The sequence below is a fragment of the Stereum hirsutum genome (genome assembly GCF_000264905.1).
Source record: "Stereum hirsutum FP-91666 SS1 unplaced genomic scaffold STEHIscaffold_9, whole genome shotgun sequence".
Classification (NCBI taxonomy): domain Eukaryota; kingdom Fungi; phylum Basidiomycota; class Agaricomycetes; order Russulales; family Stereaceae; genus Stereum; species Stereum hirsutum.
Genome location: NW_006763139.1, coordinates 1,171,651 through 1,187,914, shown reverse-complemented (window position 1 = coordinate 1,187,914; position 16,264 = coordinate 1,171,651). Strand labels below are relative to the sequence as shown.

The 16,264-nt window shown below is 50.2% G+C and overlaps 5 protein-coding genes across 5 annotated transcripts; 1 reads left to right on the top strand and 4 right to left on the bottom strand.

Moving 5' to 3' along the window:
• Positions 1 to 59: 59 nt before the first annotated feature.
• Positions 60 to 2,269, bottom strand: STEHIDRAFT_158158 (uncharacterized protein; the record flags this gene model as incomplete). Its single annotated transcript, XM_007305499.1, has 20 exons — positions 60 to 167; positions 232 to 350; positions 411 to 468; positions 529 to 556; positions 611 to 645; positions 703 to 727; positions 787 to 887; positions 940 to 982; positions 1,042 to 1,057; positions 1,127 to 1,138; positions 1,203 to 1,227; positions 1,287 to 1,321; positions 1,377 to 1,402; positions 1,459 to 1,484; positions 1,539 to 1,588; positions 1,849 to 1,903; positions 1,959 to 2,029; positions 2,082 to 2,092; positions 2,151 to 2,189; positions 2,244 to 2,269. 20 exons carry the CDS (start codon positions 2,267 to 2,269, stop codon positions 60 to 62), a joined length of 909 nt encoding a protein of 302 aa, XP_007305561.1.
• Positions 2,270 to 2,997: 728 nt separating this feature from the next.
• Positions 2,998 to 5,265, bottom strand: STEHIDRAFT_140146 (cytochrome P450; the record flags this gene model as incomplete). The annotated part of the gene is made up of 12 exons (XM_007305498.1): positions 2,998 to 3,105; positions 3,178 to 3,318; positions 3,412 to 3,528; positions 3,593 to 3,674; positions 3,737 to 3,759; positions 3,815 to 3,981; positions 4,037 to 4,051; positions 4,126 to 4,230; positions 4,296 to 4,411; positions 4,480 to 4,628; positions 4,687 to 5,011; positions 5,076 to 5,265. The coding sequence occupies 12 exons, from the start codon at positions 5,263 to 5,265 to the stop codon at positions 3,015 to 3,017; spliced, it is 1,521 nt and encodes a 506-aa protein (XP_007305560.1). The 3' UTR covers positions 2,998 to 3,014.
• A 1,182-nt stretch (positions 5,266 to 6,447) lies between these two features.
• Positions 6,448 to 7,840, top strand: STEHIDRAFT_158155 (FAD dependent oxidoreductase; the record flags this gene model as incomplete). Its single annotated transcript, XM_007305497.1, has 2 exons — positions 6,448 to 6,502; positions 6,576 to 7,840. The coding sequence occupies 2 exons, from the start codon at positions 6,448 to 6,450 to the stop codon at positions 7,838 to 7,840; spliced, it is 1,320 nt and encodes a 439-aa protein (XP_007305559.1).
• Positions 7,841 to 7,983: 143 nt separating this feature from the next.
• Positions 7,984 to 8,801, bottom strand: STEHIDRAFT_60073 (NDUFA12-domain-containing protein; the record flags this gene model as incomplete). Its single annotated transcript, XM_007305198.1, has 5 exons — positions 7,984 to 8,088; positions 8,165 to 8,281; positions 8,344 to 8,372; positions 8,487 to 8,536; positions 8,686 to 8,801. The coding sequence occupies 5 exons, from the start codon at positions 8,799 to 8,801 to the stop codon at positions 7,984 to 7,986; spliced, it is 417 nt and encodes a 138-aa protein (XP_007305260.1).
• A 197-nt stretch (positions 8,802 to 8,998) lies between these two features.
• STEHIDRAFT_147899 (uncharacterized protein) lies at positions 8,999 to 11,793 on the bottom strand. The gene is made up of 10 exons (XM_007305496.1): positions 10,712 to 11,793; positions 10,616 to 10,650; positions 10,446 to 10,550; positions 10,253 to 10,391; positions 9,968 to 10,185; positions 9,817 to 9,905; positions 9,726 to 9,761; positions 9,541 to 9,668; positions 9,458 to 9,482; positions 8,999 to 9,393 (listed from the first exon to the last, which is right to left on the bottom strand). The coding sequence occupies exons 1-10, from the start codon at positions 11,783 to 11,785 to the stop codon at positions 9,128 to 9,130; spliced, it is 2,115 nt and encodes a 704-aa protein (XP_007305558.1). The 5' UTR covers positions 11,786 to 11,793; the 3' UTR covers positions 8,999 to 9,127.
• Between the last annotated feature and the right edge of the window lie 4,471 nt (positions 11,794 to 16,264).

Here is a 16,264-nt window from a genome sequence, read left to right as displayed (position 1 = left end):
CAGAAACGACCATCGTTGTCCTGCATGTGTTTGATGTCTCCGGCCTAGATTGTGCCTGGTCAGCCTCCTGCGTATAGAGAGATCGGGTTTTGACGTGCCTCGAGGTCGTGAGCCGACTGCTGCGATGTTCCAATCCGGATAGCAAGGTTCGTCTCAGTTCTCGACACCTAACAGAGTAGAATAGTGAGATGAGCCTGATGAGGGGACGAAGGATTGGGAGAGACAACATACGCTACCGAGCGGGAGCGCCATCCTTTGGAGCGAGACGGATGTAGCGCCGTCCTCGTTCTGGGACGCGGCACGAACCGACCTACGAGCATTAAGGCTGGCGAGAAGGGAGTTCGCGTAGACTAAATTGACGTGGTAGCGTGAGCTAGGCAGAAATGATATGGTATCCCAAGAGGACTGACGGCGGCCAAGGGCAAAGAAAAACAGGATATAAATGAAGGTGTTAGGGTATGCGGCACCCTGTGACGATAGACATATTAGATCTCAGCCTCTCTGGTCGGAAGAGCTGGAAAATATCACCGTAGCAAGGCCACAAATAGCGTCGATGCTGTATATCAACGAGGGGTTAGTGAAGAGGCCTCAATATATGGTGTCGCCGTACCTTGTTAACAAACCCGTGTTCACGGTAAAGATGATCTATAGCGTACATGGTATTGAATCTGCATCCAAAAGCACAGAGTCCTAACGACTTACTAGCTTGGTGATCATTGTGTCTGAGCTTTGAAGCCAAAATCGCCATTATTAAAATGTGCTAGAGCTGAAACAGGGCCCAAATACCGTTTGAAGCCCGTTCGAGAGCTGTGCAACATGGTGCAGAGAATAACCGCAATTAGCACGTCAGTCGCGGCCGTGATCGCGTTAATGGACAATGTGAGTTCCTGTGAATGAATAAGACCTGTAATCACGATGAGAGGAAAGTGGGGCGCGTACGTGAAGTTTGGTGTTAAGTTCCACATAAGTCTTCAGTTCGAAGCTGGATCAAAAGTACATCGTAAAACGTTATGTTGACCAGAAAAAGGTGAGCCTACTTACGCTTGTGCCGTATAAGCTGAGAAAACATGTATAGCATATTAGAACAAAGCTTATGGACATGCTAGATCACAACGAGATCACGTACCGATGATAAGTACTGTGCGGTTTGATAGATGAGTCAGAACATTCAGTGCAATGGAAGCCTGAGGGCGGATACTTACGAAACTGCGTCAAAACAAGTATGCCCTGGCCAAGGCCACATCAGCGTGGCCTTTACACGATCGATGGGCAGAAGTTAAACGTACCACGCCGCCCGAGAGGTAAATATTCTGGTTGCTCACTATGACCGACAATACCTCAGCAATAGTCATGTAGATAGTCAAGAGCTGGCCTACATCTGTAGATACGCATTACAAAGAACCTAACAAGTGCGGGTAAGCAATCCCGCTCAACAAGACATCATGAACAATTGCTTACCCTTGAACAAGTAGTGCGAGTAGGCCCTAGCGACAGATCAAGTCAGTCTGAGGCTATTAGAGATGTTGACAATGACGTACATTGAAGAGGACCTCAGCCTCGCTCTCGGGGTAAGAAAACAGGAATTCATCTATGAAGGTTCAACTCACTAGGATGCTCCTTCATAGGGACGAATTGTTCAGACACGAGAAGCCACACTGGCGCGTTGAGACCTACCAGACGAGTTCTCCCAAGAATGCCACGTTGAAATAATTGGTGACCTTGATGATAGATGATGAAAGAGATCTCATGGATCAGGTCACAGCCTTACCAAGTATGCATATCCTATGAAAAACGAGGCCATGTTACGTTATTTGACAGATTGTTGCAGCAAAAAGTTGGGAAGCTTACCGGTATGCGTGATGAGGGCTTGATGAACTGTATCGAACAAGCAAACCATGACGACCTATGGGTACACATCAACTATCGAGCTTATGTTTAGGCATAATGGACAGAGTAACAAGAAGCTTGATCCAGAATGTATCCGTCGCGTAGTACTCTTGGAAGTAGTACCAAGTCTGCAGACACGTCACTGGCCAGGCGTCAGTGTGTTAAGGAGCAAACGTTTTAGACTTGTGTCTTACTTCCGTATAGTCTGTTCGTACGCGAGGTCCATGAGCGAGAATCACGGCAAGAGTAACTGGACAACATACATGCCGGATAGAACAATCCCGACATACATCACACCCATCCTGCATGAAGTTCAGTAATGAATGAAACTGCGGAACCGCGTGACGGAGACGCACGTATTATCCAAAGCCGGGGGTGCCATCGTCGACATAACTAGTACTGAAGGGGGGAAGAAGTTGGGGTGGAGAAAGGGGACAGGTGGAGGGGATAATGTTCTCGCAGCGTCTATCCATAGTCTTGGGTGCACCGAATATATATATACCTCGAAATTGGTGATTCTTCTAATTTACTTGCAGTAAGGTATTCGAAAGTCTTGCAGCTGTGAATGATGGAAAGCTTCATATTCTGGGTCCATCGGGACATGAACGGCGTCTGAGAGACCTCGTTCTGCATTTCCTGTGATGTTGATTTTCTGCATGCCACTGCTTAGTAAAACAGAGCATGTTGGGCCCAGAGTCGGCAAAATAGCGAGCAATCGAAGCGCAGAAACGGCACCAGCTCTTATTCACAGTTGCGAAGAACGCAACAATGTGATCGGAACGACGGAAACCTGCACAGATAGGGACCGCTGTGAGGATAAGTAACTTTCAAGAAAGAGAGGAGCTAAATTTAGGCATACCTAGCCGCGTTAAAGAGGGAACGAAGCCGAAAACTTGCGAACAGTGATGATGGTAATAGCTCATTCAAACCATCATTTGAAGCCTGAGGTTGATTCCGAGGAGAAGTAGAGGTCATCAATAAGAGGTAGAGAGGACAAAGGGCGGAATAGAAGTGCGTCGATCGATATCTTAGGTAAAGTAGATGTGAAGACACGGATATATTACAGCAGAAGGGAAGGGAGATGAGGCTCGTTGTTCTTTACTGGTAATGACGAGCAGACAATATACTCAGACATCACCGAAAAGACCATCAGACAGTATCAGTGTGACCGCCTTCTCCGAACGAGGTTTGATGGAACACTTGAATGGCTTTGGATGGCTACATTCATGTAGATCATTAACATCTACCGTGAGACGAAATGAAACGAGGGGGTAGAGAGGATTCACGCACCTAATAGTTCCGCTAGTATACTCAACTTCTGGTTCGACGACATCACCGTTCTCGACTGCCTTCGTGATATCGAACACCGCTAGTGTCATCGCGCAAGATATGAACACCGATGCATCTGCAAGGTTCAGGCCTGGACAGATACTATGTATTTTGAAAAGGGAAGGGAAGGGAAGGGAAGGGAAGAAGTATTGAGCGGAAGCAGCGGGGGAATAGGGTAGAGGAGTCTGAACTGACCGCCGCCCGAAGCCAAAACAGACAGTTCGAGGGTCCATCTGTGGTTTCGGCCCCAAGAATCTCTCGGGATCAAATGACATAGGATCCGGGTAGGTTTCCTCGTCATGAAGAAATTTCCTAACGGTTATAACCATCTTGATTAGTGTTGGGTTTGAGCAGGCAGGTATATCAGTACACCGACCAGATGTTAGTGAAGACCACTGTGCCCTTTCTTATAATATATCCCTCTTGTACGTCGTCCTGGATAAGCCTGTGTGGCAAGCCTGATACACAGGGAGGGGATAATCAGAGGATGTCAAGAGATGATGGCTGAAATAGGACTCGCCCATCGGAACCACTGGCTGCCATCTGTGGGCCAAGGTTAACCTTTGACGCCGTTCTAAGAAGGTTGCGAGAGACTAACCTGAAAACTTCCTGGACAAGCGCTTCAGTGTAAGGTAGGTGTTCCCTATCGGCGAAGGTCGGGAGACGGTCACGGCCAACGACAGCGTCAATCTCTGCTTGTGCCCTGTTCCGCGCGTCCGGGTGAAGAGTCATCGCTAGGAAGAAACTGTATATAGAGGACACGGTCTGGTACAACATGTTCAGAACCCCGTCTGATGACACAAAAGGCATCGTAACGTACAGTGTCTGCGCCACCCTGAGATACGAATCATATATACTTCATGTCAGTCTTTCTTTGACCGGGGAATGACGGCGTGCAGATGTACCTACCGAGTAAAGAGAGGCAGCAGCCCATTTCACATTGAACTCTTGTTCCGGAGTCAAGTGTCGTTCGAGCTGGGTAGCAGTAAAAGAAGGTAAGGCAGCACCTGACGCCTATAGGATCAAAGACAAAATCAAAAGGGAAAGCTAAGAGGGAAAGCTGAAAGTGCGAAGCCTACCATCTGATTCTTCACGAAATCGTGAGGCTCGTCCGCCATCGTGCTCAGATCCTTCTTCCAGGCTTTCGCTACCTGCTTCCACTGCGTGCCAGGGAACCACTCTGGTACATATTTCACTGATATCACCGGGTTATGAGTTGAGTGGTCAAAGTGTTCAGAGTGTCATATTGGACATGACACTTACACCACGAGATAAAATCCACCAAGAATGCACCTGGCTTCGCGCTTTTAGAGAACTGATCCACCGCAATATCGGCATTCGTGATAAAAGGATCCTCGTTGTCTTTCACAGGATAGCCATGCGAAATGCGAAGGATGATCGCGCCTGCTGCCCTATGTACGAAAGCATGTCAGAGGCTTAGGCACAATGCCACGATTGATGAACACCCACCACCGAATGTGCCCTGATATCTCATCTGGCGTCTGAAGCACTCGACGCAAGAAGCGATGCGTCTCCTGTTCCTCGACAATATGGAAATTCCCAATGCCCATTCTGGTCCCGATGACGGAGTGCAGCATTCGTCGATAATCCCTGAAGCGATCTCCATATGGTGTCAGAGCAAGCGTGTTGAGCCATCCGACAATCTCGCTGCTGAATCGGAAAAAGGGCCGGTCAGAGTATATCGAGCTCTTCTTGTCAAGCATCTCTATGGCCGTCTGCAAAGAGTTGACAATAATGAAGGGTTGACCGAGCACGTTGATGTAAACAAGTCCACCTGCACGCGACAGAAAGACTAAGTAAGCACAGACTCAGTATACGAACAAGTAAAAACACTTTACCCCAACGGTTTCCCCATTGTGCGTAAGTCTTCCACTCCTGAGATGTCGGCATATCTAGCGCATTCCCGACCAAGGGTAAGCCCTTGGGCCCCGGCGGATAAGGGGCGGTTGACGGGCGCGATATGATATTTTTGACAAGATAAACACCAACTACAGCAAGCAAGACATCGAGCACAAGGAAGAAGGTCATGGTAGAAGTGACGGACGGGGGAAACACAGAGGGGCAAGGGGTCTTCGGGGTGTCGAATAGCGGGATGTCCTCGGGCGAGCCTTATATCATGGATTGGGTCAGAATCCTCCATCTATATGTCCGCGTTTGTGGAGGTTTGTGGCTTGCTGTAGACATGATGAGGGATGTGGCGCCTTCGAAGATCCGCACAAATCATCAGGGGGCTGCTCGGCAACGCAAGGCACATGTAGTCTAACTTTACAAAGTACTCGTTGAGCGTCGATAAGGGTAGCACGACCACCACGGAGCCCGAGTATAACCATGAGTCAGAGGTAGAATGGATAAAAGCAGTGCGACAGAGGCCGTCCTCATTAGAAGCAACAGGGATGCGCAGCGGAAATCCACTTTGCTGAAGCAAGAAATCGTTTCATCTTGACGCTGAGACCCTCATGAACAAAACTCGGGCGTTTTTGCTCGAGCAAACTGAACAATAGCATATGGATGGATGTCCTATAGGCGTTAATTTGGTAGCAATGTAGACCTGCGTAGCAGAGAAGTCCGAGGATCCGAGGTCGAAGATGGTGGAGGAGGAAGACAAGTTCGACGATTTGGTCACGGACTGCCGTGCCGCTCCGGTGCGCTCCGTGCTGCCGCGTGTCACCCGGGCCCTCGACGCCACATATCCCTTCACAGACACCTTTCGAAGACTTTTGGAAGCTTACACCACCCAACGAACAGTGATTTTCTGTGAGTAGAATTCACTTATAGCTGGGCTGCTCGAGGTTTCGATGATCACTCAACGCTCGGTGTAGTAGGCCTTTATGGCAATTCGTGGATTATCTCTAGCGCTCAATTCGAGGGGGCGCTTCAAATACAAGGTCAGTAGCTATCATACATGCAGCCGATCTTATTACACATGTGTTCTGTCATAAACATAAGTTTCGTCTTCTGTCATTATGTAGGCACCTGAGACAGCTGTGGACTTTCTTATAATAGGAGGAGGTAAATAATCCCGTACTAGACGAATGCCAACCTTGGGCCACATTAATGGATGACATACCTTGCAGGTGTAGTCGGGTTAGCGATAGCCCGACAACTGTCCAAGAAGCTTCCGGAGAAGACCACCTTTCTTCTTGAGAGGCATACTCGAGTTGGTGAGGAAACCAGGTACATACTCTTCACCGCCTCGATTGTGGGCCACTCATGTCTTTACCCCATATTGTCGATAGCTCCCGCAACTCCGAGGTGATTCACGCCGGTAAGTGTCCATGTAATATCATGCGACGCTATGCGCTGGCCTTGACTCACAATTTTTACGCTGATCTCTCCAGGTCTATACTACCCTCCTGACTCCCTGAAGACCCAACTCTGCCTCCGTGGCCGTCAACTGCTTTACGACTACTGCAACGACCCATCGACCTCCGTCCCCTACCGCCAAACAGGCAAACTTGTGGTCGCCTCGGACCCGAGTCAAGTTCCCTATCTCGAATCCCTCCACTCCAAGGCCCAATCCCTCTCGCTTACTGTTCCACCGCCATGGGCCCCATCTACGACTTCGCCTCGGAAGTCTGGTGAAAATACTATCACCCTGCCCACGAAGCTCATCTCCGGCTCGGAAGCCCGTTCGATGGAACCTCGTCTTTCGCCTTCCATCCAAGCCGCTCTCCTCTCCCCTTCAACAGGTATTCTTGACTCGCACTCCTTCATGGAGAGCCTCGAGAAGGATATAATGGAGACGGAAGGCGGCGAACTCGCCTACTCTACCCGGGTAGTCCGTGTAGATCCTTACGAACCTTCTCCAGGATCAGAATTCAGAGAGGCTGGGTGGGTGGTTCAAGCGGTCACTGGCGCTGAAGGCTCAGCGACCTCAAGCTCTGCCGAAGATGTCGCGACAGATTCGATGCTCGCTCGAACACTGATCAACGCGTCTGGCCTTTCTGGACCATTGGTCCTAAACTCGTTGATATCCAAGTTAGGAGACGGCGAGAGGAAGATGATACAGATGTTCCATGCGAAGGGGTCATACGCATCTTACAAAGGACCAGGCGTAGACGGGGTTTCCCACCTTATATACCCATGTCCTGACACCGCTGCGAAGCAGGATAAAACCGAGAAGAAAAGCCAGGCGGGAGCAGGCTTTCAATCTCTAGGGACTCATCTTACTCTCGACCTCGAAGGCAACGTCCGTTTCGGACCAGACCTCGAATGGATATCGCCTCCAGCCTCCGCATTCTCAGACTCACAATCAGATGACGAGACGGCAGATTTCTGGACGCGTCACTTAGTCCCCGACGACTCGCGTCTGATACAGATGTACGAGGCCGTGCGACAATATCTCCCTGATGTAGTACAGGAAGGGTTCAAGCCCGATTATGTCGGGATCAGGCCGAAGTTGGTCGGTCCAGGTGGAGGTTTCCAGGATTTTGTCTTTAGGATGGACCATAGTTTAGACTTCTTGCGCTCGAGTGGTGGGGAGAAGGCTGGTGGCAGCAGTGCGGGACAGATGATTAGCTTATTGGGAATTGAGAGTCCGGGGTTGACGGCCAGCCTTGGTATCGCGGAGATGGTGGAAGGGATGTTGGCGCGGCGAGGATGAAGCATCGGGTATGGGGGGACTTATGGAATGATATCCGTTTGCTGAGGATATACTTGACGGGCTTTTCATGGGACATGCACAGTGTATGGATGTAGGATTGCGCTGTTACACAGACACAAGAGAAAAGATACCGTATTACTCAATCAACCACGAGGGATGGCCTTGGGCTCCCAGTGCTCGATCTTTGGCTTCACAGTGTTGTACGGCCTGTACGCTCCTCTTGTGCCGGTCAGGTTCTCAATCCATGGCTACAAAATTATGTGCAAGAGACTTCATCATTACTATATCCTCATGACATCTGTCGATATAAAGGACATGACGTACTGCCTTCCAGGGTGGCGATGAATTCAGCATGACTGGGTCCTCAGTCGGAGGGTCCATGCGAATGTGAGATAGCCAGGAGTGCCACTCAGGAGGAACCTGGGTTGCATTATTGTAGTGCTATATACCACGGCAGCGCAGATGAGTGCCTAGTCATGGAAGCCAACACGGATAAGATGCACCTGAGAGAAGTCGACCCATCGGTGACGGCCTATAGATCCTCAGAGCATCAGCACACATCGCTATGCCCTCCCCGCCAACATGATATACAGGCAACGCCCCAAACGGCATGAAGCGCAAGCTATGTTAGAACAAAAGCACGTACCAGGAACCTCCTGGAATCCGTCCAAGTTCTCGAAATACCTGTTCCCGAACCTATACATATTAGAGTTAGCCCTCATTCTACACTCATGAGTATCGTCAGCCATAAATATCTCATATTCCACATGTGGAACGATAAGAGACAAGCCAAGCAGAAGAAAGCGAGGCGAATGGCCAACAGAAACTCGAACAAGGATACGCACTGGTCCTTTCCAACAAATCTGCCCGCCTTCACGTCTCCGATGCCCTGCATCTGGTGCCACCACTCCTTGATCCCCACCGCGCGAATACCGCGAATATAGCGACCGATTGACGGCATATCCTTGAGATGAAGGCGTAATGTGAGTTGTTGGGTGAGCTGCTGCAACTTGCAATGAAGTGGCTGCCACTGGCTCGACGGCGAGCGCTTAACCCGGGATCGGGCCGAATATTCGGTTCGTGAGCGGCTTGTGGCGGTGGCGCAGTGCGTAGGCAGCAATATGATACTATCTTGAAACTTACTACCAGAATAACCCCCTTAAAGCAGGCCTATGAGACACGACTAGTCTACTACAGAATAAATATGACAGACAAAACAAGTGCAATACCACAAAGACAGCTGAACAGCGAATCTGATCGACAACATAACTACATCAACCCAGAACCTCATACCTCTACGTTCTTCGGAATCTTCGCCAACTCCCTCTTCATGACGTTCTCCACTCCTTCTACCTTGATCCTATCCCCGAGATGCTTCACAAATACGCTGATGGCAGGATCGCCAGAGATGCGCTGTGTCAAGTGCGTCGCAATTCGACTAGTCTCGGGGCTGAAGATAGAAGGATCGACGCGCGGATTTCGCGAAATGTACTCGTCCAAGTTGAGCATACCCGCACGTCTTTCCATAAGTTCGTAGAGCCGGTGGCTAAGATCTGCAGAGAGCAACGATATGAGTGGAATAACAGATAACGGGTACCACATAGGCGGTATACGGACTGCTAGGAGCGGACTTTGTGGCGACCTGGACAGACATTGGTGTGAGATTCATGGATGGTATATTATATCGGAAAGCGATCTACCCAAAGATGTTCCGGGGGGAGCCAGGGGTCGTCTGGGAATTCTGAATTATGCTTGTCTATCTCCTCGAAGGTGCGGAGCAAAATGCTGGTATGCGAGAACACGCCGCGTTCATCCACGTCTCCCCGATCTTTGGTGTTCTGGTCAACAACGCATGACAAGAGGCCATCATTGCAAAGCCACTCACCGAACATAGTCAATGTTCCTGTAAGCAGTGTACGATCTTGACGATAATGCAAGTCAAAACAACACCGTTCAACCATAAATATCGTGCTTACTCTTGATATGCCACTCGAAAAACCATACTCCAGCAAGGACAGAGTTCGCAGGCATTAACACCTCGGATTTTCGTGTATTGAATGCGACCCTTTTTCAAATAGTTCAGCCTTTGAATCAGAAAATAACTACATGCTCAAAAGTTAGGCGTACCACTCAGCGGTCGACTTCTCTGCCGCAGTGGACTGTGTCCACTCGGGCTTCGACTTATCTCGCCTTCTCCTCGCTTTCGCCCACGTTAGAGAAAGATACTGGCGGTGATAGGGGGTCAAGGGTGGTTTAGTGAGTAGTTCATTTGCCGGTGGACCCATGTTGATTATTTTCTGTAGAATATCATCATAAGTTCTTAGTTCTAGCGAGTGTTCTAGGACCTGTCGATAATCCGGCGGTCAGAAAGGACAAGAAGATACTGGGATGTTGAAGCGGAAAGAAAAATACCTCGGGGGTGGCATTCTTGCCAAGCTGGTGCTCTTTCCATAGGTTGACGCAGGCGCGCACCATGTCTGGATACTCTTTCTTGTGAGACACATTGCCGGGAATCTCCCAAACTGACATCTCCATGTCCCTCGCTCCAAGTCTGCGTATCAACTTGAGAACCACGACAGACGAGAGAAACTGGACCGTAGCTTACTTATCATGGCTTAAAGAGCATGTCTTGCGCCCTTCTTCAAACATCTCCTTACACCTCCACTTTCCGATCATCGCGCGCGAGGACGCACCACCGCAGTTAGAGCATCTGATTGACATGAAGGGTTCTTTTGAACACTGAGCGACCACTGACCACTATGATATACTACTCACCGCTTGTACTTCTGCGAGCAAGGAACGCAGACAGCCTTCGCGAGGTGAAAAATCAAGTCAGCACAAGTGAAGAGCGAATTAAATATCGCGACTTACATCGTATGTGAACGCGAGCGGTTCCCTGTCCTTCGACACGAAACCTCCCTGACCTTGTACTCGAGTACAAACAATGCATACAGTGGGAGCGGTCGTGTCTTCGATCTCGTTCGTGCGCTTTTTCGAAGTGAACGTTGCTCCTATTTGACCCTCGGGCACCATGCAGTCGTTACAGCGGAACTGGGCCCGATATTGCACGTCTAGCTCACTCCGTGTGCCCCGGAGTAAAGCTTTGACAACGACCTTGCTGCACTTCATGCACTTTAATTCGCGTTCCTCGAGTACGACGCCTTTCTTCTTCTTCGAGCTTCTAGCCGGTACGGGTGGCGAACGATACTGGTCGTTGGAAGAGGTCGACGGTTCGAGAGCTGGTGAAGAATTCAGGCCATGATGATGTCCCGATTGTAGTCCGGCATCTGGAAATGAGGTGGAAACTGGGCCGGGATTCGGAGAGGCTTCCAAAGATGAGACGTCCGGATTGGATGAACCGTACGTCCCGCCTCGATGGTCGTCGAATGATGGGAACGATGCGAAGGGCCACGACTCTGCGAGCGAGGCGTCGGGTTGAAAAGAGGAGGTAGAGCCCGTATCATCGACGCTACTGAAATCGTGTGTGTGGTGGCCCAAGTTGGCTATGGCGAGTTCGGCCTGGCGTTGTCGCATGATGGCTTCGTCAGAGCGACGCTTCTCCGATGCGATGGACAGCTCGAGCTCCCTGATCCTGCGTGTCTCACGGAGGAGTTCGAGTTGGATTTGTGGGTCCATGCTTCCTTGCTGTGATCCCTGAGAAACCTGCGCCATGTTTTGTCCGGGCGGAGGCGAGTAGGCATGGCTCGCCATTGAATGGGTCTGTGAACCAGAGAGAGAACTGGATTGGTACTGGAGCAGCGGATCGGGCTGGTAATGCAGAGATTGCGAAGATCCAACAAACGCCGATGAGGAGGAGGATGAGTGATTAAAGCTGTCTGAGGCATAGTGGAAAGGTGATTGCTGGAGATGATAGGGGTGCTGCTGGCGATTTTGGGTAGTAGGATGAGAACCAGAGGGAGCCATGTTAGAATACATATCGTTCATGTAAGCATAATCAGCTGAGCCCTCCATAGTCTACAAAGGCGTATTTGGAAAAGCCGAGAGTGAAGACGGTTGATCGCTCAGCCTTCGGGCGAGAGCAGTTTGCTGGAGAACCTGTCGGTGAACGTCGGCTGGGTCGATCTTTATAACTGTTCAAGAGCAATGCCATTCGTGCCGGCGCCGAGACCCAAGGAGAGTTGTGCGATGTTTGCTTCTGCCTCGTCAAGGTTCAAGGTTGTTTATCATCAAGTGCATCAAAATGTATAAATGCGTGATGTACGATCGTCAGGAAGTGCCTGCATAAGGAGACTAGCTCCGAGCCGGTCCTGACGATGTTGATGCATCTGATGCTGCGATTCTGAGGCTGTTGTTGTCGTATACCATCGACGATGTGGGGCTGTGGGTTGGCGTGGGTCACCGGCAACTGAAGTAGCCGCCTAAGCAGAATAGCCAGGTCCATTCAACGGCAAAGGTATTGGTAGACAGTCTGTAGTCACACTTTCCATTGTCACACCCAGCGGTAAAATGTTTATGATAATGTCAAATATGTTTTGTATACAACGTGGCGTGCTACGACGGCGGATATTTGTACAAGTCGGCGAGGTCGCGTTGGACGAGAGTGTGGCGCTGGTCGGAGTGTGCCGCGAGCCAGCGTTCGGGGCGCGTCCGGAAAAGGCAGTTGGTTGGGAAAGCTCACCACCCCATTTCACCCACACCTCACTCCATATTATATGACTGCACATAGCTGAATGCTGTGTTGCCCTCATCCGTGACTTTATTAGACATCATTCCCTCAAATTGAGTCCAATCTTGCCTGCATGAATGTACTGAACCAGTCGAGCAGTTCACTCAGCATGGTGAAGTGGTAAACCCGTCTTTTCACAAAATTCAAGAGCATATGGAGACCTAATAAAGTCATATCTCTGGTCTACAGGTTGTAGAGGACAGCGAGTCCCTTCGGTGAGTCGTGCTCATCGTGCATGGTGGGGGGACAAAAAAAAGCTTCCCCTTCCGACCACCTAAAAGTTGCCTAAAAGTGGCACTGAGTCGAGTTTTGTATCCAGATCTTCGCCCTTTGAAACATCTTCTATCCAAGCCTCACCTTCTTCCAAAACGAACAAGACAATGGGTTGTCTGACCCTTCTTCTGGTATGGCTATGGGTTTGATTTGACGTGTTTCGCCCTGTGTTAGCACCATGAGCTTTGTGCCACCCACAAATGGTGGGCCATCCGACTCACAAAACTATCATGATACCCCGCGGGCTTCGATGACTCCCGCTCAGGCTTCGGCGGACAAGACGGGAGGCACTTCCACTTTTAACCATCGCCCAAAGAGCTCCCTTTCTTTAACCTGCAGATATAAGGAAAATACATTACCTGGAATACTTAAAGCAAGCGAGAGACTCCTCGGCTATTCTTGTACATACCCTAGTGAGACCTACAGTATCACCGTGACCGCCAGTGATTCTGATACGCCATCATTCACAGTAGTGGCTAAATAGTGCGTGCAGTCGGGGAGTAAACCCGGGAGTGAACCACCTGAGAACATTAATGAAGTTGCACATCGACCCAAGGGGGTGGCCCACGTAAAATTCTGTACCGGATCTTACCTCCCGCGTTTAAGGCCTTACCCCCTCCCCCCTCCCCCCCCTCGAATATTTAAATGATTTAAAAATGATTTATTTAATACCTTTCCCACAACATAAAAGATCAAAACGGAGGGTTATTGTGGTATTAACACATTGTTTTGACGAATGTTGGTGTAACCTAGCCTAAGGCTAGGGGAGGGGATGACTGACGTCGACCGTAGCTTAACCTAGCCTAGGCTAGGGGAGGGGATGACTGACGTCGACCGTAGCTTAACCTAGCCTAGGCTAGGGGAGGGGATGACTGACGTCGACCGTAGCTTAACCTAGCCTAGGCTAGGGGAGGGGATGACTGACGTCGACCGTAGCTTAACCTAGCCTAGGCTAGGGGAGGGGATGACCGACGTCGACCGTAGCTTAACCTAGCCTAAAAATATTCATTATCATCTTTTTTACACTCAAACCATCTCCTATTCACAGTTTTATCAGCACTGTGTACACAGATAATCATATATGTGCCCCAGGAACCCTCCAAATGGCTGCCATAGGACCTCCCGTGATGTCCGGACAGTTCGCGTTTAAGGGCCCTCCGGGCCCCCCTCCCCCCCTACATCCGGTTTTTTATTTTATTCCTGCCACCCCCTTGCATCGACCTAGCACTGTACGTGCAAACAGACGTGATCTCCTACAGACCAACATCAAAAATATATGTTGAAGGTGTTGAACGTGTCAAACAGAAGAGGTCACCCCAATTGCGACGGGTCGTAGTACGTTCATACGCAGGAGCGGCGAAGTAATTGTGGCAAACTAGGCTTCGCAGACTGAAGCGGACTACGTACAAGGGAAGCGCAGTGTCCGCCAGTTGTCAACCTTGATGGACTTGCAGCTACGCTACAAAATGCACACAATAAGTGCAGCCCGGGAGTGACCTGCTTCAAGAGAGTAAGATCGTGCGGGAGAGCGGTGTTGGACTGGAGTGGCGTTGACGCGTCCAGAGTGAGAATCTTTGTAGTGAGACTACGCCACAGTATTTGGCCATGTTTGTCTTTGGCAATCTTGGCGGCTTCAATTCCGGGGGTGGGAAGGACCTAGCAAGCAAGGTAATTTTTTCTGTCCGCACTGGTCACAGAAATGATTTGGAAATGATCGTAAAAATCAGCAGAAATGTTGCCAAAACAAAACCACTTGAGATCCTGGACCATGGCCAACTCGAGCCTTTAAAAGTGCTATACTAGCTTTTCCAACCATGACTCAACCAGCAAAACAAAAGAACCACCAGTCACGAAAGGATCCCTTCATCATGGTCTCTGCAAGCCAAGCAAACAAGGAAAAGGGTGGTCTCTCGTCCCGCAGCGTTGCCTCACAACTCTACATCCATGAGTTAAAGCCCACATCCCACCAAAAGAAGACAATACTAGCCTTGTACGAAGAAAACCAAGGCTTCGATAACGTCTACCGGTGCTTGAATGAAGAAGATCAGGTGAACGCGGCAGCGTTGTTAGCCTCCCTTGGGCTTGACACCGATACTCGCGAGTCTGTTGCTAATCGTTGGCACGTTCGTTGGACAAATGGAGATAGAAATGATACCCGCAGAGTACTTTACCAGTGGTGAGCATGTCAGCCTTCTCTTTTCAATAGAGAATGAAGTGCTGATGCGAAGCTGTGGCGCGTAAGCGACTGTGGCTACAACCATGCTGCAGCAGGAACGAAGATCCGTCAGAATCCTATTCCGTTCACAGAATGTCCTGCTCATATCGAGCTCACCTATGCTGCCAGCACCCAGCGTATCCTTCGAGTCCGTGGCCTTTCGGTTCACAACGCTGCTTGCGAAGCCGCTGAGTACAGCCATACCCCTCGTCGTCCCCTTCATCCTTCTGTCTTTGCCGTCGCTCTCCAACAACTCGCCGATGGTGTAAACCTGGACAACATACATGAGAAGAACAATCAGATGTTCAAAGCAGGGTTGTATAAGGGACAGCCTACCAACATGGACGAGAGCAAGTCGGCGTACCGCTGGCTCTTGAAGCGCCACGACACACGGTCTCTCTACCGCCAGTACAATCGCCTTCACGGGATCAATGTTACCGAAGCTGCCCATGTCAACATTGACGAATGGATGGACAAGACCTCACCTCGATATAATCCAAAGATCGCGGATGCGATCTTCCACTATTCTGCGCGTGCAGAGCAGGGTGATCGATTCGAGGTCTGCATTGCGACTGACGAAATGAAGGACGCGGCGTGGCGTCACGGAGATTGAAGCCAGATTCTCCTAGATGGAACATTTGGCGTCAGTACGAAGAAGATCCTGCTATTTATCCTGATGGGGCTAGATGGGAAACGACGTGGCGAACCTCTCGCGATGTTCCTGTTCTCTGCGCCTTCTGGGAATCGCCATACTGCCGCTGGGTACAATACGGAGATCCTGGAGAAGCTTCTCAGAGCTTGGAAGACCTCGCTAGGAGAAAGAGATGGACGCACGTTCGAGCCCGCGGTAGCGATCACCGATACCGATCTCATGGAGCGTAATGCTCTCATGCGAGTGTTCCCTGACCTCTGGCTCCTGATCTGCAAGTTCCATCTTCGTCAGTCGTGGCGAAACCATCGAAACAAGCTTTTACGAGGTCGCTCACCGGTCCACATGTCTCTCAAAACTCGGATGGCCCGTCTTGAAACCGAACTTGTGGCCACGACAGATTTCGGCGAGGCGCGTGAGATGTTGGCGAAGGAGACGGCGGTACTCAAAGGGATGCTGGCGGACTATCCAACGATCGCTTCGAATGGCCTGGAGCACCTTCGTTATCTTGGTGATGGGTACTGGATGAAGGACGAGAACCTGTGGAGGAGCTGGTCAGACTATGGACGCCGATACGCCGCCGTACTCCTTCACTGCGAA

What these genes read in the sequence shown, in the direction of transcription:
- STEHIDRAFT_147899 (XM_007305496.1), bottom strand. Translation starts at nt 11,785, where the DNA reads ATGAACGATATGTATTCTAACATGGCTCCCTCTGGTTCTCATCCTACT. An exon ending in GCAAGAATGCCACCCCCGAG is followed by an intron (nt 10,186 to 10,252) that starts GTATTTTTCTTT and finishes GATTATCGACAG; the next exon opens with GTCCTAGAACACTCGCTAGA. An exon ending in TCCCCCCGGAACATCTTTGG is followed by an intron (nt 9,483 to 9,540) that starts GTAGATCGCTTT and finishes ATGTCTGTCCAG; the next exon opens with GTCGCCACAAAGTCCGCTCC.